At 47.3% G+C, this 27,619-nt stretch overlaps 1 protein-coding gene, 1 long non-coding RNA gene and 1 pseudogene across 10 annotated transcripts in view; 1 reads left to right on the top strand and 2 right to left on the bottom strand.

Moving 5' to 3' along the window:
- The first annotated feature begins 2,783 nt into the window (after positions 1–2,783).
- Cep164 (centrosomal protein 164) overlaps positions 2,784–27,619 on the top strand; it is a 64,608-nt gene continuing 39,772 nt past the window's right edge. For 4 of the 9 annotated variants that reach the window (XM_048416884.3, XM_048416886.3, XM_048416885.3 and 1 more), the window contains exons 1-5: positions 2,784–2,929; positions 9,031–9,149; positions 15,650–15,761; positions 21,157–21,361; positions 23,351–25,018. In XM_048416884.3, the coding sequence (XP_048272841.3) occupies positions 9,068–9,149; positions 15,650–15,761; positions 21,157–21,361; positions 23,351–25,018 (2,067 nt within the window). In that variant the 5' untranslated portion in view covers positions 2,784–2,929; positions 9,031–9,067. Of the gene's footprint in view, positions 2,930–9,030; positions 9,150–13,947; positions 14,010–15,649; positions 15,762–21,156; positions 21,362–23,350; positions 25,019–27,619 lie in introns of those variants that run through there. The other 5 variants (XM_048416888.3, XM_085688690.2, XM_085688689.2 and 2 more) reach the window with 2 other exon arrangements.
- Positions 9,554–12,432, bottom strand: LOC148122333 (uncharacterized). The gene is made up of 2 exons (XR_015737719.1): positions 10,151–12,432; positions 9,554–9,882 (listed from the first exon to the last, which is right to left on the bottom strand). It is a non-coding gene; the product is annotated as an uncharacterized LOC148122333 (long non-coding RNA).
- LOC148122334 (Nuclear RNase P) lies at positions 11,224–11,419 on the bottom strand (annotated as a pseudogene).

The raw sequence follows: 27,619 nt of genomic DNA, 5'->3' as shown, positions 1-27,619 counted from the left end.
AACAGATAAATGATGCATAGCATAATAGGCATTTAACACACATATAGAACCACAGCACTAAGAAGGCCAGAGTATGACCTGAATGCTGGGCCAACCTAGGCTACATTTGTAAACACTAGGTCAATATAGGGATATATTTAAGCAATTATTTAGTATATCACAAAAACTTAGTCAATTAAAAGAGGGAAGTACCTGAGGAATTGGTAATTGCTGTCCAAATTCCAGCCAACACATCATTTTCTAGTCTTCAGGGGACAAGGAGAGTTTACAGAAAATGTTTGGCCATTGTGTTAATAAGAGTTGGAACCACTGTCAAAGAAAGCAAACTGATCCAGATGGACTGATGAGTAGTACCTGTAACCCTACAGTCTGGGAAAAAGACTGAGATGTTCCAGGAGTCTCGGGACAGCACTTTTCATAAAAAAACAAAAACAAACAAACAAACAAAAAACTAAAGAAATAAAAGCTCAGCCAGGGCACAAGGGCACAAGGGCACATTAATTTGGCAGTGGAACTAACTCTATTGCTCCAGTAAGCTGCTGAACTCTGCAAACCAACCCCAGGATATGACCTGCAGTCCTTAGGAAACAGAAGCAACCATTACCCCCACACCACACATACAGAATGCAATGGTTCTTGTCTGAAAGGCCACTTCTTCCTTGTGATCAAAATTCCCTGGCCTAGACCAAGGGTTCTTGGTTCAGGTGTGAAAGACTGTGTGTAGACTCAGGTGTAACTCCAAGTCCTCAAATGCATCCAAGTCCTCAGAAGATGCATCAGAACTTGAGTATCCTCTGGTTCTTGGCTGCAGCTCCCATGGGAAGTGAGCTTCATCTGTGGATGTACCTCCAGCTACTACTGGGTCAGTTAGGGCTTCTTTTGCTTTGGGTTGGCCAGGGTTGGCGGCTGCACCTAGGGATTCAAAATGAAGCAGGATCTCTTTGGGACATTTATTTTATTTTAAAAATGTGTATGAGTTTGTGTGTGTGTTTGTGTGTGTGTACACAAGTACCTACCCATCCCAGAGGCATGGGATCTTGTTGGAGCTGGAGTTATCAGTTAGTGGTTGAGAGTCACCTGACATGAGTGTTGGGAACTGAACTTGGGTCCACTAGAGCAACAGCAAAGGCTCTTAATCACTGAACCATTTCTCCAGCCCAACTTTTCTATTTTTCCTCCCTTTATTTTTTGAGATAACATCTCACTATGTAGCCTGGGAACTGAATATGTAGACCAGGCTGGCCTCAAACTCACAGAGATCTTCCTTCCTCATTGCTGGGGTATAAAGGTGTGTGCCACCACGCTAGGCTTCTTCATATATGTATTTGTTATTTTATGGATTTGAGTGTTTTGCTTGCAGGTATGTCTGTGTACCATATGTGTGCTTGGTGCCAGTGGAGGCCAGAAGAGAGTGCTAGATCCTCTGGAACTGGAGTTACAGCCAGCTGTGTGCTGCCGTGCGGATGCTGGGAATCAAGCTCTGGTTCTCTGAAAGAGCAGTGTGGGTAACCGCTGAACTCTCTCTCCAGCGTATACCCCCAGTTCTTGGGTACAGGAAGCGATGAGCAACGTTTAGTTAGGTCTGTGGTGATGGTCTGACAACCTTGGGCATCCCTTTCAAGTCTGGTCTGTTGGTCCCTCGGGGACATTTTTAAAGATGGTGATGAGGAGGACCGGCGATGTTTCTCATCTGTAGTGAGAATACAGGTCGGAGGGCAGCAGAAAGATTTGAAGTTAAACATGGGAAACACATCCTGCTGTCTGGATTCATGGTAACAACATCCTTAAGTTCCTCCTTGTAGGATTAACCTCTAGTGGAATGGGACTAGTTTTGAAAGTTAGTAGTAGGGCAGGAGAGAAGGCTCAGGCGTTGAGAGTACTTGCTGTTCTTGCAGAGGACCAAGATTTAGTTCCTAGCACCCACAAGGTGGCGCACAATGGCTTACAACTTCAGTTCCAGAGCTCCAAGGCCCTCTTCTGGCTCCAAGGGCACCACCAGATGTACAGACAAATGTAGACAAAACACTTAATACACTTCTCTCTCTCTCTCTCTCTCTCTCTCTCTCTCTCTCTCTCTCTCTCGTTTATCAAGATAGGTTTTCTCTGTGTAGCCTTGGCTATCCTGGAACTCACTCTGTAGACCAGGTTAGCCCTGAACTTAATAGAGATCCTCCTGCCTTTTTTTTTAGGGAGACAGTCTCACTGTGTAGCCACAGCTGACTTAGAACTCACAATTCAGACCAGGTTACCCTCAAACTCGTAGAGATCTGCCGGCCTCTGTATCCCGAGTGTTAGGCCTAAATGCTTGTGCTACCAGGCCCTCAGGCCCGGCCCAACCATTCACTTTAGAAGGAAAGAGTGACCAGCTCTTTTAACACCAAACCATCTCTCCAGTCCATTCATAGTTCTTTTATTAAAGGCTCCGTCAGTTGGGTGACTATTGATAATCACTGTTGTTCACCTGATTCTGCTCACACTTTATAAAATGATGGTCTTTAAATGATGGATAATTCACATTGCTATTAGTATTATGAATGTTCCCTTCCTACCACGAAAAAAATTCTCTTATCTACTTTCAGATCCTTGAATGTCGATTTAACCCCTTGGTGATGGTGGTGGGCTCATCCACTATCTTGAACTACAACTTCCATGAAGCAACGGGCAAAAACCTGCGTGAGCTGACGGGATATCCAACCAATCCAATGGCAGAGCTCTTAGTCAGCGACCTATTGGCTCTTTGTAGAGGCGGGACTCTCAGTTGCTAGGCTGGTGCCTTTCCGGAAGTGGTTGCTGGTCGCTGCAGGGCAACACCCCGGCGTCCCTGGAAGCCGGGAGCCGGACACCCCGGCGTCCCTGGAAGTGGGGGGCCGGGGTGGTGCTGGGGAGGCGGCGCAGAGCCATCGCCCAGGGAACCCCGGGTTGGGGACAGGTGAGACCTCGGAGCCTGGGTTGGTGGTGTGGCGGGCAAGGAATTTGCAGGGAGCTGAGGCGCTGCGAGGTGTTGCTGCGCAGGAACTGAGGTGGGAGAGGAGAGCCCTCGGGCTTGCGCGGCCTGGCTTTCTAACCTCTCCTGAAAATACCCCCCGCACCCTCACCCCGCTCCTCCTCTTGTAACCCACAACTGGGCTGTTCCAAGCTCAATCAAGCTCTTGGCATCTTTTGGCCAGATGGGCAAGAGGGGAAGTTTTGGGTTTTCTTTGCACTGATTTAGGAATCTCCTCCCGAAACCGCTGTCCTCTTCTTGGCCTCGGTGACTCGCTCCGGTGCCTGTGCCAGCTCAGCCTTCTGCAGGCCCCTGCTTGCTTCTCATCGGACTTCAGCTTTGGGGATTGATTGCATCCAGAGCTTCAGTTACCGGCTGCTCAGCGAAGTACTTGCTGTCCGGCCTCATACCTCCTTCTCGAGCTTAGATCTGCTTATGGATCATCTCCAACCTTCCTTGGACTCCATATCAATCTGTCGTGTGTTTCTTGTCTCAGGAGAACTTTCCCAGTTATTTAGGCCAGTCTACGTTGGGAATTCATTCCAGTGTCAGCAGCACGTAACTGTTTGTCATGTCTCAGATTCTAGGTAGCCTGCTGTGGGGTTGCTTCGTGGCGGAGGCCTAAAATCACAACCACTGGCTGAAATCCTCTTTGCTTTCTCTCTTCTCTTCCTTCACCTAGACCGCAAGATCTGCGTTCTCCTGCACTCCGGATTGGCCCCTTCTTTTCATTCAGGTAGCCACTGATGGTTCATAATTTCTCAGTTGTGCTTCTGTTCTTGCCCCTCTCTGATTAGTTCCTTTGCAGCCATCAAACACATCTCTCGACTGTAAATCTCATCACTTCGGCCTCCTTTATGAAATTCTTCTGACAGCCCCTTATGAAGCCCTGCATATAGCTTCAGCCCTCCCAGACCCTTCTGTCGGAGCTGCTCCTTGCCTTCCATTCTAGCGGTCTCTTTATTTAAAAAGTGGGAAGGCTGGGCCGTGGTGGCCTTAGGCTCCACCCCTTCCCACCAAGCCACTTTACCTTTGTTCTTGGTATTCCTCCTTTAAATTCCCTTGCCTTGGGACCTGGTGAGATAGCCCAGATGGTAAAGCTTTCTCTGTAAGCATCTCTTGTAGAAAGCCAGGCATTGTGGTTCATGCTTGCAACCTCAGTGCTAGAGACACAGAGACAGGTGGATCCCTGGCACTGGAGTTACAGGTGGTTGTGAGCTGAGAACTGGTCTTAGGTCCTTTGGAGGGGCACCAAGTGCTCTTAACTGCTGAGCCATCTCGGCAGCCCCAGCCACTCTGATTTTATTCCTTCGCTTCTGGCCTCCTTTTTCAATCTTTCTGGAAACGTGTAGTTCTCTATGACAGAGGCCAGATCTTCGTTGTGGCTTTGCCTTTTCCCTCCTCCCCAGCAACATCTCTGTTACTTTCCTGCTCCTTGGTGTCTGCTCCTGCAGGGCTTATGCGTGTGCTGCTGCTACATTGTTAGAACTTGTTTCCTTCTGTCAGTAAACACCCGTTCATCCTCCAGGTCTCAGCGTCGATACCATTAATCAGGCTCGGGCTCAGGCTCATATCTTAATCCATATGAAATAATACTCTTCTATGTTTTCCTTGTTTGTATTTGTGTGTGTGTGTGTGTGTGTGTGTGTGTGTGTACAACTTGAAGTGTTTTTTTCCTTCCACCAAGTGGTTCTTGGGGATCAAACACAGGTTGTTAGGCTTGGTGGCAAGTACCAAGTAAGTCATCTTGCTGGCTTCCTGCCCCATCTTCCTTCTCTCTCTCTCTCTTTCTTTTTTTCGAGACAGGGTTTCTCTGTAGCTTTGGAGCCTGTCCTGAAAACTAGCTCTTGTAGACCAGGCTGGTCTTGAACTCACAGAGATCTGCCTGCCTCTGCCTCCCAAGTGCTAAGATCTGAGGTGTGTGCCACCGCCACCAGGCTTCTTTCTTTCTCTTTTTCTTTCACCTGGCCTTAAATAGCCTTGGCTGTCCTTGAGCTCCCCTGGCTGAGGATGACCTTGAACTTGGGATTCTGTTTGCACCTCCTTGTGCTGAGCTGGTGGGCCTGCCTAGTTTAGTTTTGAAACTCTTATCTGGGACTGTCTGACTGAGCAGCAGTTGCTGGGGAGGAGTGCTGGCTGAATCTGTTTAATGCCACGCAAGTCCATGTGGGAAACTTGATAAGTGTTCCATAGAAGTTTTTCCATCTCAAAAGTGACCTCCATGAACTCTCAGGGAGGTGTGTGTTCTTTCTGTATACCTTCCCTGCCTCGCTTCTCTGCACCTTCCAACTTGGCCTATCCTTGCCACATTTCTCTGACTCCAGGAAAGGTATAGTACAGCCCAGACATATTCCTGGCAGGAGGCTTGTCTGAAATTTGGAAAAATCCATGGATTCAGTTTTTCAGTTTCCTGGCCTGTAGGTAATTAAATATAGATAATTTTATATGTTTATAGTGAGGTGTCCTGGCTTGCTTTCTATTGTTGTGGAAAACACCATGAAGAAAGCAACTTGAGGAGAAAAGGATTTATTTTGTCCTACAGGGCATAGTGCATCATGAAGGGACATCAGGGGAGGAACTCAAGCAGGAGCAGAGGCAGGGGCCATGGAGGAACAACGCTTGCTTTACTGGCTCATTCTTCATGGCTTGCTTAGCTCAGCTACTGTTGGTTCCTTTCTTTCTCTCCTTCTTTCTTTTTTAAAATTTTTAAGGGTGTCTCTATGTAGCCCTGACTGTTCTGAAACTCCCCACGCAGATCAGGCTTCCCTTGCCTATGCCTCCCTGGTGCTGAGAGTAGAGGCAGGTGCCACTACACCTGGCTTCAGCTTCTTTTCTTATACAACCCAGGACCCTGTGCCCAGGGCTGGTACAGAACACAGTGGCCTGAGCCTTCCCACATCAATCATCAATCAAGACAATGCCCCACAGACCAGTCTGACGGAAGCAGTTCTTTGGTCGAGGGTCCTTCTTCCCTGAGGACTCTTGTTTCTGTTCAGTTGACAAAACCTAAACCGCATTTGAGGCTTGTTTGTTCTTTTCTCGGTCAGTTGTTCCTGGTTGTTGATCTCCGCAGATGGGAGATAGGGATTAGTCACACTTCTCAGACGCAGAATTTCTCAGCTTGTGTGACAGGGTCAGTACAGGGCTCTTGAGGCTGTGTCTGAGAAGCGCTTCTTCACCTGGTGTTTGGGTCATTGTCCTCAGTGGCTCTTTCCTTTTCTCTTCCCCTCTTCTTTCCAGTTAAGAGGACTAACGACTCAGGTGACCCCGTTTGCGCTCTGCTTTCTGTCCATCACTGTTCTCATTTTCAGGGTGAGTGCAGTCAGGCCCTTCCCATCTCTGACTGAGTGCAGAGGCATGGGTGTAGTGTCTGGAGGGTGGTCTGACTTCTGAGGTGGGGAGCGTTTTCTCTCAACTTGCGGGGAAATCCCCTCCCCCCATTTTCTTTTCCTTGCTTAGAGGGGGCACGGTGGGAACGAGAAGGGCAGAATCTGGTTCTCTTGAGGGTCTGGTAGACCGAAGAGGGGATCAGTGTCATGATCACAGAAGGCCACAGTCATAGGTCTTGATGGGCTGTCTGTTACTTGTCAGAGGTACATCTCTAAGGATCTGGGATAGATGCAGAGTTGCCAGGTCCAGCCATTCCTGATCATTCCACCCCAGGCCTGGCCACTTTGACCTTTATAATGGGCAGAGGGGAAAGAGGGATGTCTTCTATAATGGGCAGAGGGAAAGAGGGATGTCTTCTTGCTGTAAGAGGAGGACTTTGCATGCTCCTTGTCCCAGGTGCACTAGTCGGGTTTCTGAAGGAGTGGGCAGGAGAGGCCAGGCCCTGCTGTGCTGGTCACACCCGGGTGGCTGACTCAGGTGGGGAGGGCTGTGACAGCCTGTTTGTTTCTGCTTTGTTAGTTTTCAGTGTGTGAGCTGCTGTGGGGAAGGTTGATAGAACTCTGGGGTCCAGAGCTAGAGGTGAGACTAGGGCAGGAGAAGAGGACCTGTCCCAGCCTTGCATGCGGCTCTCCAGCACTGTCAACAAGCAAACTAAAGAACATACAGTATACATAGAGAACAACAGTAGTTGTCAGTCGAGAACTTGGTACATCTCTGCCTGGAAACCTTGGCTTCAAAGTAAGCGCTTGTCATAGTCAGCTTGAACTGATAGATGATGGCTTAAACAATAGAGATCCAGGCTGGAGAGATACTCAGAGGTTAAGAACACTGACTGCTCTTCTGGAGGTCCTGAGTTCAATTCCCAGCAACCACATAGTGGCTCACAACTATCTGTAATGAAATATGGTGCCCTCTTCTGCAGATATACATGCAGGTAGAACACTAGATACATAGTATAAATCTTAAAAAATCATGAAACCAAACAAAACAACAGCTGGAAGTCACAGATCAAGATCCCCCCTAACTCCTGCCTTGCACATGGCTACCGTCTTGCTTTGTCTTCATACGATGGAGTGAGAACTCTGATTTTTCCTCCTTTGCTTAGGACAGGAATCCTGTCAGATCAGGGCCCCACCCTTGTGGCTCATTTAACGTTGGTTATGTCTTAATGACACTACTTCTTTTTTTTAAAAATTTTATTTTATTTGTTTATTTATTTTGGTTTTTTGAGACAGGGTTTCTCTGTAGCTCTGGAGCCTGTCCTGGAACTAGCTCTTGTAGACCAGGTTGGCCTCGAACTCACAGAGATCCACCTGCCTCTGCCTCCCAAGTGCTGGGATTAAAGGCGTGCGCCACCACTGCCTGGCAAGATTTATTATTTATTAAGTATGCAGTGGTTTGTCTGCACGTCTGCCTGCAGGCCAGACCTCATTACAGATGGTTGTGAACCACCATGTGGTTGCTGGGAATTGAACTCAGGACCTTTGGAAGAGCTGGCAGTGCTTTTAACCTCTGAGCCATCTCTCCAGCCCTGACACTACTTCTTATAAAGCCAGATCATAGTGTTTTGAAAGGACACAGCCCAACCCATCAGGACTTATCTCTTCCCTTCCTCCTCTGTGCTCCCATTAAGTCTAATAGCCATGTCTTTGTCTGTTTTCTACTCTGCTTCTTGCTCCCTAGGTTAAGCCCTTGTTATTTCACTGGGACAGAAGCCTTCTCAAATGCCCTTCTTGCCACCAGTTTCTTATTTCTCCAATTCAACCGTGCCAGTCTTACTAGAGTTCTTGTCCTAAATAAAAGGCCCCTCATGTCATTTTTTTCTTCCCAAAGCCCTCAGTGATGTCTCCTTCTTACAGGGCATGGGACTTTCCATGTCTGACCCCTGCCATGCATGCTATGGTTCCGTGCTCGAGAACCTGCAAGCATCAGTCACCCCTTGCTCCTTGTCTGGAGTGCTTTCCTCCTCCTTCAGTGGGAACTGTCCTCGTCTTAGTGCTCTCAGAGCAGGTGCTGAAGTCACATTGACTTCTGGCCCTGAATAGCATGCACAGGGGCATCACTGACTATAATGGCCTCTCTGTGTCCTAGGGTGTGCTGACACCTGCGGGTCTGTGTTTTCAGTGTCACTGGGGTTTTCTGACATATGCAACATTTTGGGGTATTCGCTTGGGAGGGATACAAAGTTCAACTCCTCAAAGGTTTATTTATTTTTGTGTTATGTATATGAATAGTGTTGGCCTGCACATACGTGTACGATGTATGTTCCTGATGCAGGCAGAGGCCAGAAGATGGTGTCAGATCCCTTGGCGCTGGAGCTACAGAAGGTTGTGAGCCACCACATGGGTGTTAAGGAATTGAACCCAGGTTTTCTGGAAGAGTAGCCAGTGCTTTTAACCACTGAACTGTCTCTCCAGTCCTCAAGATAAACATATTAGAGAGCTAGTCTTGAAGATGCTTGTGGTGCATTATGTGTTCTCTAACCTTGGGCAGGACCAAGTCAGGGAAATTACCTAGGCACAGAGTTTGCGGAGCTCTGAGCTGCAGGCAGGCTCCTTAGCCATGCTGGTTTGCAGGGTCTGGTGTGGCCTAGATGCTGTGACTCAGCTCAACTTTTCTATTCCAGGCCAACTCACTGATTTTTTTTCTTTGGATAGGGTCTCTGGGATCTAGATAGTTCTGCCAGGCTGAATCATGGCTAGACGACCCTTCGTCTTAGGTGACCAGTTGATTCTGGAGGAAGATTCTGATGAGACCTACGTCCCTAGTGAGCAAGGTAAGAGGCTTTGAGGGGTTGTGATCATCCTCTCAGGGCAGACATTATATTTGATTTTACTTAAACAATTTTTAAGAAATTAACTTATGTGTATGGATGTTTTGTTTGCCATGTATATGTATGCTGCATGTGTGCAGTGCTGGCAGAGACCAGAAGAGGGCATCAGATTCCCAGGAACTGGAGTTGCAGATGGTTACGAGCCACCATGTAGGTGCTGGGAACTGAATCTGGGTCCTCTGCTAGAACAGCCAGTGCTCTTAACCACTAAGTCCAACTCCCTGGTTTGCTTTTGTTCTTCCAATACAGTGTTAGTCTGTGCTCAGGGCTGCTCAGTATATTTGGGTTAAATCAGAGTGCGGGGGGCCATCCTGGCCTGCAGGAATGAACGCCACCAAAAACGAGAATTCCTTCTCTGGTCACATCTTTATTTGGAGCATTCCCTTGATTGAGGAAAATTGGGGGAAGGGAAGATAGAGCAGGGACGAGAGAAAGCTTAGAGAGAGAGCGTTGGGCCCCGAGGCAGTTGCTTTTAAATGGTGGAGCGGCTTGAACGCTGTCCTGATTGGTTAATGCCATTCTGCTGGTCTGAGCATGTGCAGGCAAGGGTGCTCAGCCCCACGTGGCTACCTCCAAACTGCAGGACCACCTGTGCCTCCAGGTGGCTCCCAACATCTCCCTCTTCTCTTGTTAATAAGAGCAATAAGGCAAAACTATTCTTCAATCTGGTCCCCACCTCATGATGTGTGGACCGATTAAAGAAAAGAAAAGCAAGACACACCCTTCCCGTGCAATGGGACAACTACTTCCCTGGGAGTGCTAGGGCTGTGTCTGCACACCCTCCGCCTATGCATACCTTCCTCCATGCTTTGTGGGACTATCTGGTCCCTAGAGGGTACAAAGGCTATGCATGGCTAATTGCCTATGAGCTCTTTAGAAGCTGAGAGCCAAACTTGGGGTGAGGATACACATTCCAAGCCTGTGTTATAAAGACCTTGTCCCACCTCACTTGGGCTAGCAGGTAGCACACCAATCAAGGACATACAGCACTTCCACCTAGACACAGCATGCCAAGAATATCTCTGCTCCCACCCATTCCTAAGGAAGGAAAAGGCAAAGTAGAGTCAGTCAGAAAATTGTTAAGAGATAAGAGGTTGCACAGGGTGCTGCTCAAGGTGATAACGTGAAACAGCTGCTCTTGGCACTGCCCAGAGGGTCATCTCTGCTGTCTCCGCATGAATCTTCCACAGCAGGACACTCAGCATCCACTGGGTCATCTTTCTTCTTTATCTCTCTTGTCAGTCTCGCTGGCACCCAGATGTATGTCAGCATTCCTAGAAAAACATACACAAAACTCTCCTCCCAAATAAACATTTAAGAGTACTAAAAACTCTCAGTGTAAAAATTCAGCACAATCAGTACTGGAAGTAGGCTGGTTTTGAACTTAGAGATCTGCAGGTCTCTGTTTCAAAAAGCAAATCTTGTTTGCCTGTACCAGCAAAATTTTGAGTTAAAAATTAAATGTAAAGAATGCAAGAGAAATCCTTTCTCTGGGGGAAGCTGTCACTGGTAGTGTAGTCCCCCTCTTATGTCTAAAAACCAAAGCAGTTGTCACTGGGAATTGAACTCAGGACCTTTGGAAGAGCAGTCAGTGCTCTTAACCTCTGAGCCATCTCTCCAGCTCCCCTATTCAGATGGAAAAACCTCTAGGTAGCATTGTTTTATTCCACCCGTTGCCAGAGGCAATAGGTAATGGTAACCAGGTTGACGCGCCTTTATTATGATAATTAGGACCAGTTCTTTGAGGGAGAATGGGCGTAGACCATCGATCATCTGACTACTTCCTGCTGACAAAGGGGCGATGTTTGGGGGATAAATGTTTTTATCTGACTGAATTTTTTGGCGACAAATGTTTTTATCTGACTAAATTTTTGGCGGCTGTGGCTGAGCGGCAGCGGCAGCAGCAGACAGCGGCGGTTGCCCCGCCTCTGAGGCCCATTGTGGCGCGCTCCGCATGGCCCAAAGGCATGGCTCCGCCCCGGGCCGTGCGCGGGCTCGCCGTTTATCCCGTAACTGCGAACTGTAACGCAGCCTCACCTCAGGCATTGAATTCGCACCGCCAGCCGTGAGTCTCCGGCGAGGGGGGCCATCCGCCCACCCGTGGAGGGGCTTCTCCTGCCCGGTCTGCCCGCGCGCGGAGCCCCGTTCTCTGGGAACTCATCTCCGCCCGCCCACGTTGCTATGGAAACACAGTTCAGAGTTTGGCCCCTCTCCGTCTTTAGGTCTTTAGCGGCGCTGCCACGCAGCTTCCGCCTCTGCCTCCCGAGTGCTGGGATTAAAGGCGTGCGCCACCACCGCCGGCTACTTCCTCAAACAAAGTTCAAGTTTTCTGTACGTGAGAGCCAGAGACTGAGCTCTCTTAACAAAATTAGGCGAAAATCACCTCCAAAAGCTCTGTGGCTCTTTAAGAACAGGGAAGGCAGTCTTAGAACACGATCAACTCGCCTCCCTACGAGACTGTTGCCTCCAGTCTCTAACAGCGAGTACGCAGGTGGACGGAAAGGGAGCGGAAGCCGCGGTCTCCCGTACCCCATCGTCCTCATAGTCCCGCCTTTGTTACCTCGCCTTTTTTGCTGCTGTTCACATTCCTCCTGCACTGAACTTAAGGGATTTTTCTTCCCCGTTGCTTTCTGTACCTTCTTTCAGATACCTTAACTTTGATTTTTTTTTTTGTATTTTCTTTTCTTTTTAGGCCTATCCTTTGAAATTCTTTTCCCTCCCCTTTCTGGAGGAATTCAACTGACGTCACTCACCGCTCCACGTTCTCAGAGTTCTGAAATTCACGGCTCTCTGTGCTGGTGTCTGATCTCAGCTTTTTCTCCCGGGCTTACAGCACGTTGCTGGGCGCTTCCTTCTCAGGGTCCCCCGGCGTAGTTGTGAGGGTCCCTCAGCGTCCCAGGGTTTCGAGCACCAGTTGCGGGGGGCCATCCTGGCCTGCAGGAATGAACGCCACCAAAAACGAGAATTCCTTCTCTGGTCACATCTTTATTTGGAGCATTCCCTTGATTGAGGAAAATTGGGGGAAGGGAAGATAGAGCAGGGACGAGAGAAAGCTTAGAGAGAGAGCGTTGGGCCCCGAGGCAGTTGCTTTTAAATGGTGGAGCGGCTTGAACGCTGTCCTGATTGGTTAATGCCATTCTGCTGGTCTGAGCATGTGCAGGCAAGGGTGCTCAGCCCCACGTGGCTACCTCCAAACTGCAGGACCACCTGTGCCTCCAGGTGGCTCCCAACATCAGAGGTTGACAAACTATAGTCTTTGGGCCCAAGTTGGCAAACTTGCTTGTTTTGTACAAGAGCTAGTTCCAGGACAGGTCCCAAAGCTACAGAGAAACCCTGTCTCGAAAAAACACAAAACCAAAAAAAAAAAAACCCCAAAAACCCTTTTATTGGCAGACAGCCATGCTTATTTATAAAGCCTCTGTGATTATCTTGTCTTCATGCTATGATAGCCATGTCAAATAATTGTGACAGACTTATAACCTCCAAAGTTTACATATTTACTGTCTGGCCCTTTATAGAAAATGTTTGCTGACCTTGGAGATCATATTGATTTTAATGAGATAGTATAGGGAATATTGTGAAATATGACATGTTAATCCAATTTCTTTAGAACAAACTAAGGCTGGCATGTTGACATTCCCTGCAATCTAAGCATTTAAGGGGCTAAGGCAGGAGGATTGCTACAAGTTAAAGGCCGGGACTACTGAATGAGAGTGAGGCCAACCTGAGCAACATAGTCTCAAAAACAACAACAAAAATAACAAGGTTGTGGCTCAGTTGGTGCTTGCCTAGCATGCATGAAACCCTGGATTTGGTTTTAGCATCTCATAAATCCGGGTATGAAGGTACAGCTCTCAGGAAGAGAGAGAGAGCGTGTGTGTGTGTGTGTGTGTGTGTGTGTGTGTGTGTGCAGGACAGTAAGGGAGGATCTGCAGTTCATTGCCATGTCACTGGGTGGTGAGTTTAAGGTCCTCTTTTAAAAAAAATAGCAAAAAGAAAAACAAAGTAGCATTATTAATTTATGTTTCTTTGTTCTAGTCTTTGTTTTAAAAACTTTGTATTAATTTCCCTTTCAAAGGCACAGCAAGCCTTTAATCCCATGCTTGGGAGGCAGAGGGAGGATCTCTGAATTCCAGACCAGGCTGGTTCACGAAGTGAGTTCCAGGCCAGACAAGGCTACATAGCAAAATCCTCTCTCAGGCAATCACAACAAAACCCAAAAAGCAACCCCACAGTAACCTGTGAGTCAGGTCCTGTCCTTGTCCCCACCTATGAGAGAGATTCAGGGAGGGTCCTGTAGCTCCACACTGCGCTGAGTGGCAGAGCCCGGCCTTTCCACCCTGAAGTGCTTTGCTGTTCAGGGATTGAAATTTACTCTGACATTTGGAAGCAACATTTCATTGTTCCTGAAATTCAAGTTGTGTATCCCTCACCTCTTTCAAATATCAAAATGCTCCAAAATCTGCCTTTTGGATGAGATATTTCTGATGAGGGGTGTAACCTCTAAACTCCATGCAAATACTCCAAAACTGGAAAGGAATTGAAATCTGTAGCATGTCTGGTCCTCAGCACTTTGGGGAAAAGATGCTTGACTTCTATTTTATTCTATACCCCTGGCTGTCCTGGAACTTGCTATGTAGACCAGGATGGCCTAGAACTCACAGAGATCCTCCTGCTTCTGTATCCTGAGTGCTGGGATTTATTTTTCTTATTTTTTTAGATGGGATCTTGCTATGTAAGTCAGGCTGGTCTTCGACTGACAGTAATCCTGTTGCCTCCTCCTCTGGAGCATCAGGGGCACAGGTATGTGCTACCTTGCCTGATTTTCGTAAAGGTTTTTTTTAGGCTTTTTCTTTTTTATAAAAACTTTTCTGCCAAAGTCTAGCTTCTGGTACCGCAGCCATACTACCTTCTCTGCCTCCGTGGCTTCCTGCTTAGCTCTCTGTTCTTAAATCTGCATTGTCTGGTCTGTGTCCCACCTACTAGCGGCGATCTTACAGGGAGAAATTGATTGTTTCCAGGCTGGATTCAATGCCCTTCCACATAGTCAGTATCTTTGGTGAGGTTTCATAGTTCTTTGTGACATGGCTCTCCCACCTTGCCAGTTGAGTTGTGCCATTATGTTGGTTTCTGGCAGTCCCCAGATGGACTAAGTTATATCTTGCCCTAGGTCTATTGTGCTGGCTCTGTTGTGCAGAACTACAAAAGGCAAAGTTATTTAATAAGTCATTCTCTGTCCAGTTAAGTGTCAGTGACCCTTCAGAAAAAGTGTTATTTCCTAGTCCCCAGGTATGTCACCCTCTGTTTCTCCACGGAGATGCCTTGTATTGGTGCTGTCTGTCTGGCCTGGACTAGACTCAAGCCTGGGTGTTTATTTTATTATTCCGGTGGTCACTGGTCACATGTTCCAATGGACATATCACCTATTCTTTTCCCCAGAGATGAGATTGCTCTTAATATCATAGTACGTAGTCTCGTCTGTCCTCCAGATTGCTGGCAAAGGGCTCTCTAATTGATTCGGGGAGTAGAGCAGAAGTGGAGTCCAGAGTATATGGTGCAATTGAGTGAGAGGCAATCGCCTTTCAGAAGAGGGGTTCACTGGAGGTGGAAGAGGCCACCTGAGTATCATCTACTGTCTCAGCTGGACACCTTCCTGTCCCTCAGAGAACCAGGCGCTGCCTTCTCTCTGCTACAGTGGCACACAGTACAAGCCATCGTCACAACACACACTATTTCATGTTTGTGTGTTCACAAGGTCCTTGAGGAGCTTAGTCATATGCAGTTGATACTCATTTGGGGCTTGAGGGCCAAGTGCATTGGAGCCCAGCTCTTGTAAATCTTCTGAGAGTTTATCTTTTGGTAAGGTTGCCCTCATTCTAGATGGTTCCGGCTGTGGCCTGGGTCCTTCCTGAGGCCTCCCCACTGTGAGGTTCCGGCTGTGGCCTGGGTCCTTCCTGAGGCCTCTCCACTGTAGAGTCTTGGTTTCATTACTCTCTCCTTTTGTGAACTGTGACATCAGATTATATTTGTGGAAGTTTGGAGGTAGCATGACTTGATTTAGATGCCGTTTATAAATTGTGATGTAAGGAAACCGTTCTGTATGTCTGTTTGTTTATTAAAGCTTTTTAATAATTAAGATGGTCTCAAGTAGCTCAGTTGGCCTTGAACTCACTGTGGAGCCAAGGATGACCTTGAACTCTTGATCCTCCTGCCTCTTCCCGAGTGCTAGAATTATGGGTGTGTACCACCACATCCAGCTTTAGTTCTGTATATTTATTATTTATATTTAGAGAAACCATATTTTATCATTTACAGGAACTTGACGAGTAAAGGAAAATCCAGAAAAGAATTGACTCAATTTTGCTTCTTATACACCTCTCCCTCCTCCTCTCTTCTCTCTTACCCTCCCACCTTCCTTCTTCACCCTCCTCCTCTTTTTGCAGAAATCCTTGACTTTGCCAGAGTGATTGGTATTGACCCCATCAAGGAACCAGAACTGATGTGGCTGGCGAGGGAGGGTATTGAAGCGCCATTGCCCAAGGGCTGGAAACCATGGTAAGTCATTACAGTAGCTCACTAACTTGGCCTGTCAGAGATAGAGGGACCTGACTCTGGGATTCAGTGGGGTGTGTGTGTGTGTGTGTGTGTGTGTCTGTGTGTATATACATGTGTCTATGTGTGTGTAGATCAGATGTATACTGCCTTGCCTGTTGTAAGTGTATAACTGTTTTATCTGCATATATGTGTGTGCACCATGTATGTGCTTGGTACCCGCAGAAGCCCAAACAGAACTTCAGATTCCTTAGAATTGTAGTTAGAAATGGTTGCTAGCCATCATGTGGATGCTGGGAATTAAACTCTGGTCTTCTGCAGGAGCAGCAAGCGCTTGTAACTGCTGAGCCATCTCCCCACCTTACTCTCCCCATGCACACCTCTCTATCTTACCCTCCTTATTCTCGGCTCCTCTCACTCGACAGGCTCCCTGTTCTGTTGCTCTTTCAGCAGACTCTCCTTGGACTATCTCCAGGTTCACATCTTTCTTCTAGGAAATCTGTTAGCGCTTCCGACTGTGTTCCCGGTGCTGAGAACTCAAGCTTGTGTTTGGAAGCTAGCGCTTTGTTTTGTCCCAGTGCCCTTCCTGCTGGAGGGTGGGAGGCTGTCTGGTTTAGGGCCAGCTGTCTTCGTGTACCTGCTCGTGTGGCTGGCACTCCCCTGTCCTACTGTTTTTCATTTTCTAAAAAATGTAAGTTATTAAAAGTTATTTGTATATGTCATGTTTTATCCCATTCTCTTTCCCAAGCCTAGTTACTGCCAATTGGTAAATTCCTCCTAGAACTTTTAGCACACACACTCCACTTACGGTTTTGTTGTTTTAATCATAACTGTTACGTTATGTGTGCTGTTGCTCTATGTCAGTATAATGTTTTTTTTCTTTTGAGACAGTCTTGTTATGTAGGCGAGGATGGCTTCAAACTTGTGATCCTTCTGGTTCAGTCCTTTGAGTTCTCGGATTGCAGGTGTGTACCACCGTGTCTCAGTTTGTTTTTCTTCTTAGATAAGGTCTCATGGGGTCTCAGGTTGGCTTTCACCTTATGTTGTAGCTGAGGATGACCCAGGACTCCTAATCTTTTTGCATGTGTTGAGGTTATAGGTGTTTTGTTTTTTTTTAAACAAGGTTTTACCATGTAGCCGTGGACTTATGATCCTCCTCCTCTGCCTTCTGAATGCTGGGGTTATAGGTGTGTGCCACAATGCTTGGTTTACCTGCCTGTAATAGTTTAATTTGTCACCGTGACAAAATACTTTAACCAAAGCAACTTGGGGAGGGGGGTTTGCTTCAGCTCCTAGTTCTAGCTCCCAGTCCATCATGCTGAGAAGTTCAGGGGCACCCAGGGCACCAGTCACAAATGTGGTGCACAGACATACATGCAGACAAAACACCCATAGTCACTGGGAAAAAAAACCTGTTTCTGTATTCCCTGCTGTCTGCCGTCGATGTGCTCGTGTGGTCTGTGCTCTTCTCGCCTGATCACATGGCTTTATAATAAGTCTTGAAATCTTTCAGGGTAGGTATTCTAACCCTGTTCCCAGTTTTCCTTTAGTATTATTGTGATTTTAATATTTGTGGGTATTTTGCATGCATGTATGTATGTGTACCACATGCATACTTGGTGCCTGAGAAGCTGGAAGAAGGAGTTGGATGCCTTGTAACTAGAGTTGCTGGCGAATGTTACCCTGTGGGTGCTGGCAATTGAACCTGGGTCCTCTAAGAACCCCAGTGCTCTCAATGTTGAGCCACCTCTCCAGTCCCTTGTTCCCGTTTTCAAAGTCTCACTCGAAGTTCTTTGCATTTCCATGTCTTGTCATGTTACTGTTTGGATTGGGACTGCACGTAAGTCAGTGTGAGGGGAGCAGGCATCTTAAATGATATTGAATCTTCCAGCCCACGAACACGGTCTGTTTCCATTTATTTAGGCTTCCTTTAATATCGCTCAGAAATGTTTAATAGCTTTTGTGTACATGTGTTGCCTCTCTTTATCAGATTTATCCTTAAGTAGTTCATATTTGATGCCTCTGTAAGTGCTGTATTTTTAGTTTCCAATTCTTTGTTGCTTTTATAGAGAAGTAAAATTGGTTTCTGTATATTGATCTTGCACTGTACAACCTTGCTAAAATCAATTATGTCAGGCCTAGTAGCTTTATTTATTTATTTTTTTAAGATTCCATAGGATTTTCTGCAGAAGTGATTGTGTCTCCTAAGAATAAAGGTATTTTGCCTCCTACTTTCTAATCTTGTTGCCTTTTCTTTCTGTTTTGTACCTCAGTGACTAGAGCCTTCAGCATCATTATGTAGAGGCAATGATGGGGAATGTCTTTGCTTTGTTCCTGATCTTAGGGTGGACTCTATCATTTGTTCATCATTCGGTAGCTTCTGAGTGTGCTTCCTGTAGGTGCCCTCTGTCCGTAGAGTTTGTGTGTAACATGAATTCTGATTATTCTTAATGATAAAAACTCGGAGTCAGGAGCCAGGCGGTGGTGGCACATGCCTTTAATTCCAGCACTCAGGAGGCAGAGGCAGGCGGATCTCTGTGAGTGAGTTCAAGACTAGCCTGGTCTACAAGAACTAGGTTCAGGACAGGCATCAAAGCTACACAGAGAAATCCTGTCTCAAGAAACCAAAGAGAAAAACCAAAGAACAGTAACAGCAGCAGCAGCAAAAACTCAGATATTAGGGTGTGACAGCTGAAGGTTTGGAGAAGCAGAGCGACAGCCACTAGAATGTTCTTACCTCTACCAGTGCTCAGACTGAAGGGCTGATCCTGTCCTCAGACTGCCTCCTGAGATTTCTTCAGACTACTCCTCAGAATGTGTCCTCGGACTGCAACTGTCTCCACCAAACCTCAGACTGCATTGAGCTCCTGTCTCCTCCTGCCATACATTCAATCCTCTCTCCACCCAGCCACATCACTCCTGTCTCCACCTCCCTAGTGTTGGGACGCCTTTGTAAGCTCTTTTAGATTCTCTTTTAGATTCAATCCCATGTAGCCCAGGTGGCCTTGAACTAACAGAGATCCCTCTGCCTCTGTCTCCTGAGTGCTGGAATTAAAGGCATGTGCCACCACTGCCTGGGATTAAAGGTACGGGCCACCACTTCTTGGCCTTGAGTGGTTTAGCTCTGCCCTCTGATCTTCAGACAAGCTTTTCTTGTTAAAACATAAATAAAATATCACTACATTTGTGCTGTTGCTGGTACTTTGAAGAAAAGATGGATGGATTTTACTTAGCACTTTTCTATGTCTCTTGATAAAATTAGGTGGTTTTCTTTTTAATCTTTTCTTACAGTCAATTTATTGATTGATTTTTCAATTTTTTTTATCAATTTTAAATTGCTTTTATTGATTCATTTTTTGTTGGGGGGGGCATGCCACAGTACTTGTAAGAATGATGTCAGAGGACAACCTGGGAATTGGTCCTATCCTTCTAACGTGTGGGATCCTGGAAGGGAACTCCGTTTCTCAAGCTTGACCATAGCACCTTTACCAGCTGAGCTATCTCTGTGACCCAGATTTCATATTCCTGGGGTAGCTCCACTTGGTCATGATGTATGATCATTTTTATATTTTATGGGATTTGATCTTGTAAAATTGCATTAAGTGTTATTGCATCTGTGTCCATGGGGGGAAACAGGTCTATAGTATCATTTTCTCCTAATGTCTTTATCTTGTTTTGTGCCATGTTTCTGTTCTCATAGAATGAGAATTTCTTCCTCTTTAGGTTTATGGACGAACTTGTGTAGGGTTGCTGTTATTTCTGCTTTAAATATTTGATGGAATTTACTACTGCAATCATCTGGGCTTAGAATTTTCTTTGTGGGAAAAGTTTTAACTTTAATTCAGTTCTAAAAAGAGAACACTGTGTGTGTATAAGTGGACAAAAGCAAAAGCAAAGGCAGGAGGATTGCTGTAAGTTCAAGGCCAGCTCAGTCTGGTCTACATAGGTAGTTCCTGTCCAGCTAGGACTCCATAATGAGACCCTTTCTCATCCTTGCACCCATGAGATATAAAGTATTCAGGTCAGTTCTCTGCTTTGTTCTTTGAGACAGGGTCTCTCCATGTAGCCCAGGACTGACTTTGTAAACTAGGCTGGCCTCAAATTGAAAGAGATAATGACCTTGAACTTTAGGTTCTCCAAGTTCCACATCCTGAGATTAGAGGGTTGGAGCAGAAAGTACTGATTCAAGTACTGTGCATAGAATACTGTATATAAAAAAAATAAAAATTACTTACATGTATATGTGTGTGTCTACTTGTCTGTATGTACAGCGTGAATGCAGGTGCCTGAGAAGGTCAGAAGAGGGTGTCAAGAGTCTGGAACTGCTAGGCAATGGTGGCACACGCCTTTAATCCCAGCACTTGGGAGACAGGCAGGCAGTGAGTGTGAGGCCAGCCTGGTCTACAAGAGCTAGTTCCAGGACAGGCTCCAAAGCTCCAGAGAAACCCTGTCTCGATAAACAAAAACAAAAACAAAACAAAACAAAAAAAGAGTCTAGAACTGGAGTCACAGGCAGTTGTGAGCTACTATATGGGAGATGGGAATTGAGCTATATTCCCAGGTCTGGTCAGTTCTTTGGGAATGAATCTTGGTAGTTTATTTGTTTTTGTTTTATTTTGTATATATACATATATATTTGCATATGAAGGTCAGAATAGTATGTCAGATCCTCTGAAACTAGAATTATAAGCCATTATAAACTTTACCAGGTGGGTACTCGCAATTAAACTTGGCCCTCTGGAAGAGCAGCCAGTGCTCTTGCTGAGCCTTCTCTCCAGCCCCATTAAAAAAAAAAAATCAACTAGTTTATTTTTAGTTGTCTCTTTTCCTTGAGTAATCTTTCAGAAGTTTGTTACTTGTTAAAAAATAAGAAAAAAATCAACAAAGAAAGGGAAAAAAAGAAGTGAACTGCTCTTGCAGCATTGAATGTCCATATTTTATCTTCCGTGTCTAATTTATTTCTTATATTTAAATATATCATCTTGTCTCCCATGTTGTATTCTGAATAATTTCCTAAGTTTATTTTTCAATTCCTTATTTGTTTATTCTTTAGTGTAAAACTAGATGTTTAACACACTTTAAGAAATAAATAATGGGCTGGAGAGATGGCTCAGAGGTTAAGAGCACTGACTGCTGTTCCAAAGGTCCTGAGTTCAATTCCCGGCAACCACATGGTGGCTCACAAGCACCCTTAATGAGATCTGGTGCCCTCTTATGGCCTGCAGGGATATATTCAGGCAGAACAGTGTATACATAATAAATAAATCCTTAAAAAAAAGAAATAAATAACTATCCATTGCTATGTTATTTTATATATTTCAGTATTTATCCTTTTTTAAAGAATTATGTTTTTGCCGGACCTTAGAAAGGACTAACTTCTGCACTCTCTCACTCCTAGCCAGAACATCACAGGTGACATTTACTATTTCAACTTTAACACTGGTCAGTCCATTTGGGACCATCCATGTGATGAGCACTATCGAAAGTTGGTCATCCAAGAGCGGGAGAAGTGGTTGGCTCCTGGGGCCATTAAGAAGAAAGACAAGAAAAAGAAAAAGGAAAAGAAAAACAAGAAGGACAAAGAGACGTCCAAAAGTCCTCTGGTGAGTCAGCCTGAGACGAGCTCCTCCACAGGGCTGCAGCCCAAGGGGTGTGGGGAGCCTCCAGGAGTGAAAACAGTAGTGAACTCTTGAGGGCATTGTCTGATTTTACCTGGTGGCTTTTTTCTTTCAGCTTCCAGCAGTTGTTACTTCTCTAAGTAATTCCTTCTCTCTCCTTGGGGAGCGTGTGCTACACGGCAGGGTTAGTGACAGTGTGAGGTCAGCGGCACACTGTCAGGGCAAGGACTGTGTTTTGCATTTGACAAAGAAGTGGCACTGTTTCCCACTCTGGAAGGCTGGGGAGCAGGGAGATGGGCACAGTTGACGAGTTGGCAGCAGGCCGCCCTGGTGTGGGTCATTGTTACCCTAAAATAGTCATGACACCAGTGCCTTCAAGTTTGAAAAGAAAAGCTGGGCTTGGTGGTGCATGCCTGCAATCCTAGTGCTTGGAAGGCTGAGACTGGAGGATCACAATTTTGAGGTCAACCTGTAACTGATACGTACATGCCCTTGGCTTTTTTGACGTCATCCGTGGTCTTTGTGGCCAGTGTCCTTGGCTAGTGGGGGGTAGCAGCAGTTAAACAGTATCGCACTCCCCGTGGTCTCCAGTAGCTTTTGTACTGAGTCCAGAGGACTCTTCCCATTATTTGTCACTCAGCATGTCTGAATGTAGGAGGCGGAGGTGACCACACTTACTTCAGGAGGAGCTGAGCGAGAGCCTTACTAATGTGAGACCTTGTGGTTCAGGACAGACTCTGTGCCCTCTGTGCAGGTGTGGGGCCGGCAGCCTGCAGCAGCAGCTCCGTTCAGCCCTGTGAGGAGCCACGTCTACAGCCCAGTTCTCCTTTCCTAAAGTGTCGGTTCTGGCCTGAACTGTCATGTTCAGGTTCCCTGGCTGCTCCGCATCCCTTACCTCCCCCCAGCTTTATGCACGGTTTCTTACAGAAGAATGCAGACAGGTGCTTTCCAAATAGAATCTTAGAATTTTCTAATATCATCATGTATTTGAAAAGCAGAAGGTGAATGCTAGCCTAGGATAATCTGAAATGGTCTTTTGGCATCTAGCAGGCCCCAGCCTGACTCAAGGTGGGCTTGGGTGACAAACTTGGCTCTGAATGTGTGTTTGAGACCCAGAAGCTCCTTGTTAGAAAGGATCCCTCTTTCTAGGAAAGACAGCTGGGTAGCCCTGCGTCCCCGGTAGGATTCTGACGGCTCAGGCCAGGCACCTTAAGCTTGAGTTAGCGAGTGGTCAGGCCTGAGGATCAGGGGCTATGTAGGCTCAGGGGTCTGGGCCTCTGGAGATGTGTGCTCCCAGCTGTCTGGTTGGTGTATTTACAGAGGGTGGCTTATTATCCTAAGGCTTTCTGGTAGCCCCAAGATTCTGAGACTGGAAGTCTTTTAAGCAGTGCCAACCAACCTGTGCTGGCGGTAGAAGGCATTTGGCTGAGTTTCCAAGACTTCCTCTCTTCTTTTCCTCATGGGACATTTCTGGGAGTCCTTGATAAGGCTTTTATAAAGTTAGCTGATCATGAATCTGAGGGCTTGAGGAAGCTTAGGGACTGGTCACACGATTGTGGTCTCCTGGCTTTGGTGAGGGGTAAAGTGCTGTCTTCAGATGGCTGCTCTGTGAGGCCAGCTTAAAAACAAACAGGGCTACTCTGGTTTACCGGGGACTGTGGTTCTCTTCCTGGTCAAGCATATTGTAGCCTTCACACTGTGGGAGCACGCTAGGAACCGAGTGCCCAGGGATCTATGGAGCAATGTTTATAGGCTGTTAACATGGTTGTTGTTGGTTTTTCCCCCTCTCTTTAGAGGGGGGCTAGAACCTAGAAAGGGGCGTATATTTAGCCTAAGGGAATTTTGGCCTTTCTTCTCTCTCTGTCTGATTTCTGCTTTACTTTAAGGAGGGTGGTTTTCTGCTGTGGGTCTTGGGCTGAGGTAGCAAGAATCCATCAGCCCCTATTTTCTCTGCATGTTTATATACCCATCTAGGAGACACAGCCTGAGCAGGGACTTCTGCCTTCTTCCTCCTTTCACCGCGGCCTGTCCCCTCTCCCAGCACCTGGGCTTGCTGACCTGGACCTAGACCAAGAGGTGCAGGTTAGAAGCGAGGCCTCCTTTAAGAAAGGGAGGAGCCTGTGCATGCCGGGCGACACCCCATGGCCCCTCATGGGTGCCCTTCCTGGCAAGCTGCAGCCACTCTCCAAAGGCCAAGCTCCTCGGACCCACCAAATCTTTGCTGACGTGGAGAAAATCTTAGGCAGACCTCCGGTCCAGTGCAAGACAGAGTCAGGAGACCCACAGGGTCTGGAGTTAACTCAGAAAGCAACAGAGAAAATCTACCTGGAATTTTCAGACCCTGAAATAGAACAGCTGGAACTGAGGAGCAGACAGCAGAAACCTGGCACGGGGGCCGCTCAGATCCCTGAGCCGCTCAAGAATGGGCAGGATGCGTTAGAATGCAGGAGCCAGACTCCTGTCCACTCTAAATTTCCCGAAGCCCCCAGAGGCCTGCAGCTGAAAGGGGAGCAGCGTAGTCACAGCGTAGCCACACTGAGCTGCACTGGCCCTGGAGGGGACAAAGGTCAGAGCCCCATTCCTTTGCCATCCTCTGAGGAGGAGCCCTCCCTGTCCCTCTGTTCATCTGACCATGCACTGCCTTCCAGGAGAAGCAAGCTGTTTTTACTAGAGAGCAGCCCAGCAGAAGACTTGAGCTGGCAGGGAGTTCCTGGGGAAGGTGGGGATCTGGGTAGGGGGAGATGGAGGAGAGAGCCTCCGGGACTGTGGATGGGACAGGTCTCCAAGCTTGTCAACAAGGACACCACAGAGAGCTGCAAGGAAGTGGAGCCTGCTGCTCCCGAGGTTCCAGAGGCCTCAGCTGAAGATGCACCACAGGGCCTCTTCTTGATGCCACCTGATAACCTGGCATCAGAACTAGCTTCAAAGCCCCCTTCAGGGGATTCTGACAGTAAAGGGAGGCACCATCTACACGAGTCTCCGGAGTTTCCCAATGAAGATAGGGAGCCTAGTGTGCCCGGGGCTGACTCGGATAGCAGTAGTGGAGGGGGCAGCAGCCTGGCCTCTCCCCTTGGCTCACAGGTCCTAGGTGAGGTAAGCAACTTCCCCTGGGACCTGCAGAGCCCCCAGGGCTGTTTTCCTATCGTGGGTCAGTCAGACCCAGGGCCTAGAGATGTGCGTTTCTGCCCTTTCCTGGTGCCCCAGTTGCCCCCCACACAGAGCTCTGCTGAGGAGAAGTCAGAGAGTGAAGACTACTCTGAGGACCAGAGATTCTACCAGCACATTCTGCAGATGGTCAAGCTCTCCAGACGGCTGGAGGGTCTGGAACTGCCTGAGAACGTGCAGGAAATGCCGTGCAAAGACGTCGCCGGCATGGTCTGTGGCATGGCCACCGAGTCATCCAGGATGTGTAGTGAGGGTGAACACAAGGCCATCAGAACTCAGGAGAGGGACTCGGAGCTACTGGCTTGGGGGCCGGAGCTGCTGGAACATTCTCCAGAAGTGGTCTCTGCCTCTGCCAGGCAGGAGCTCTCTCAGCAAGCACAGTGCCAGCTAAGCAGTGGCCTCAAGCAAGGGCTAGTCCAGCCGAGTTCTGACACCGGGCTTGCTGCAGAGCCAAGCAAGATGCAGCTTCTCAACCAGGTAGGCTTCTTAGAAAGTGGGGCCTAAGCGCAGAAGGGGCAGGAACAGGTAGAATTGTTCCTGCTCCAAAGCCTTCTCAGGTCTGCTTTCTTGATGCTAACCCTCCTTCAGTACCCGAGGATCCCTTAACTACCTGCAGACTAGAGCTGAGGGCATCTCTGGGTTCTCTTGCCTAGGTGTAGCCTTGCTCTTGCGTGAGTTATAGGCTTTGAACGGAGTTTTAGGGTGGGCAGAGTGGTACCCGTGCTGGCCCTTAGACAGAATCCAGGCCCTTTCTGGGGTTTGGGAAATCTTTCCTACCAGCCGATTCTCGAGAAGAGCTGTTCACAGCACGTACTCATCCCCAAAGCATTGCATTTTCCTTCCTGGAGGCAGGCACACAGCACTGCCATGCAGCTGCTTCTGCTCCTTGCCTTCCAGGGTCCCCAGAAAAATCACATGGCTAGCCTATGTCAGGTTGTGTGGACCCTATTTGTGACTTCCCTTCCCTACCGGGCGGGGCTGGCCTTGTCATTCTTTCCCTTTGTCCCTTTCGAGAGTCACCCAGTTCTTCATTCAGAAATCAAGTCAGACAGGACCACGGGGCTCAGTCTGAATTCCCTTAGGTGTTCCGCTGTGGCCCAGCTGCGACTTTACCCAGTTGTTCCCTCTGGTCCCTAATTGCCGACACACACTGGTTCTCTGTTAGCCCTAATAACTAGTGTAGTACTATAAATATCAGATAAGCCATAGATTATCCTGAAAGTTTTAATTAGCCCAATGGCATCAAGTTTATCAGCTCTGAAGGACAATGGCACGCACAGGCCCATGCTCAGAGTTAATGGCCATCTATAGAAGATGATCAGCTCGGAGCCAGGGATGTATAATTTCCCTGCTAACCACTGATTCAGTAAAGGCCCAAGAGAACAAAGGCCTCAGCACGCCTGTCTCCCTCCCTCAGGCCCCCAGCACGTTAGCAAATTAGCCATGTTAGGAGTCTGTAATTTTCTATAAATACAGTGTGGGAAGGATTTCGCTTGCTGATATGCTTGGACTGGTGGAAGGGCTGAGCAGGCGGGGCAGGTTCAGCTTCCTGCACTGCTTCCGACCACAGTCATGAGACCATACAAAATCCCCTCTCCAAGATAATCCTGGACTCAGTCCCCTCTCTGCCCCACTAAGTCTGTGACTTTGGATAGGATTCTCGACCACACCTACCTCCATTTACTCACGTGGGGTCTCTGCATAGTGATAGAGCCCACCTTAGGTGATTTGTGAGAAGAGCATGACCTAGCGTTCAGCATCACTGGCCGATTCTATATATTGGTAGCTTTTTCCTTGACAGAGATGTTCTACAGCAGGTCAGATGTCTGGCCATCTGCAGAGGTAAGGAATGTCTTACCTCACTTCTCAGCCAAGACTCAGGTATCCTCTGACTGTAGAGACAGGCCCTGCTGGGGCTTACCCAGGGACCTCTTCCTTGGACCAGACTGGCCGAGAGGGTAGTGACTCTGACCTTGGGAGCCACCTTTCTTTTTCACTCCTTGGGGTTTAGTGTGGAGGAGAATATGTTCTCTTTGTTTTTGTTTGTTTGTTTTTTCAAGACAGGGTTTTACTGTGTAGCCCTGGGTGTCCTGGAACTGGCTCTGTAGACCAGGCTGGCCTCAGACTCACGGAGATCTGCCTGCCTATCCCTCCCGAGTGCTGGGATTAAAGACGTGTGCCACCACTGCTTGGCTGTTCTTTTTGTTTTATATGTATGTATGTGTGTGTGTGTATTATATATAAATTTATCATATTTGTATATAGATATACAAATATGATAAATTTGAGGAAAGTTTTGAAAAGTGTTGCAATCTGTTCCCAGTATGCTATGGTGATCTCTTGTTTTTTGTTTTTTTTTTTTTTTCCTCTAGAATTTCTCTGTGTAGCTTTGGAGCCTGTCTTGGAACTCACTCTGTAGACCAGGCTGGCTTCAAACTCATAGAACTCTGCCTGCCTTTGCTTCCCAAGTGCTTGGATTAAAAGTGTACACCACTACTGCCTGGCTTTTTAAAAATTTTTCAAGACAAGGTTTCTCTGTCTAACAGTCCTGGTTGTCCTGGAACTCACTCTGTGGACCAGGCTGGCCTCGAACTCACAGAGATCCATCTGCTTCTACTTCCCAAGTACTGGGATTAAAAGCATGTGTCATTATCTTTTTTTTACTTCATTTATTTTTATTCTATGTGCATTGGTGTTTTGCCTGCATGTATATTTATGTGAGGGTGTCAGGTACTCTGAAACTGGCATTAGGGAAAATTGTGAGCTGCCATGTGGGTGCTGAAAATTGAACCTGAGTCCTTTGGAAGAGAAGCCAGTGCTCCTAACCTCTGAGTCAGATCTCCTGCCCCATCTCTTTTTTAAGATTTTATTTTTGATTGTGTGCATGTGAGTGTGTGAGTGTATGTTTGTGTGAGACCAGAAGAGGGTGTCAGAGATGGTCTAGAACTGGAGTTGTAGGCAGTTGTGTGTGAGTTACCTGAAGTAGGTATGGGAACTCAGAGCTTGTGAGGAGCAGCAGACTCTTACCAGTGAGCCCTCCCTCTGGCCCCTATGCCGGCCCCTGGCTTTTCTGCTAGG

Source organism: Myodes glareolus, chromosome 4 (genome assembly GCF_982192425.1).
Source record: "Myodes glareolus chromosome 4, mMyoGla1.1, whole genome shotgun sequence".
NCBI classification, from domain to species: Eukaryota; Metazoa; Chordata; class Mammalia; order Rodentia; family Cricetidae; genus Myodes; species Myodes glareolus.
This window is presented reverse-complemented; position numbering and strand designations above follow the sequence as displayed.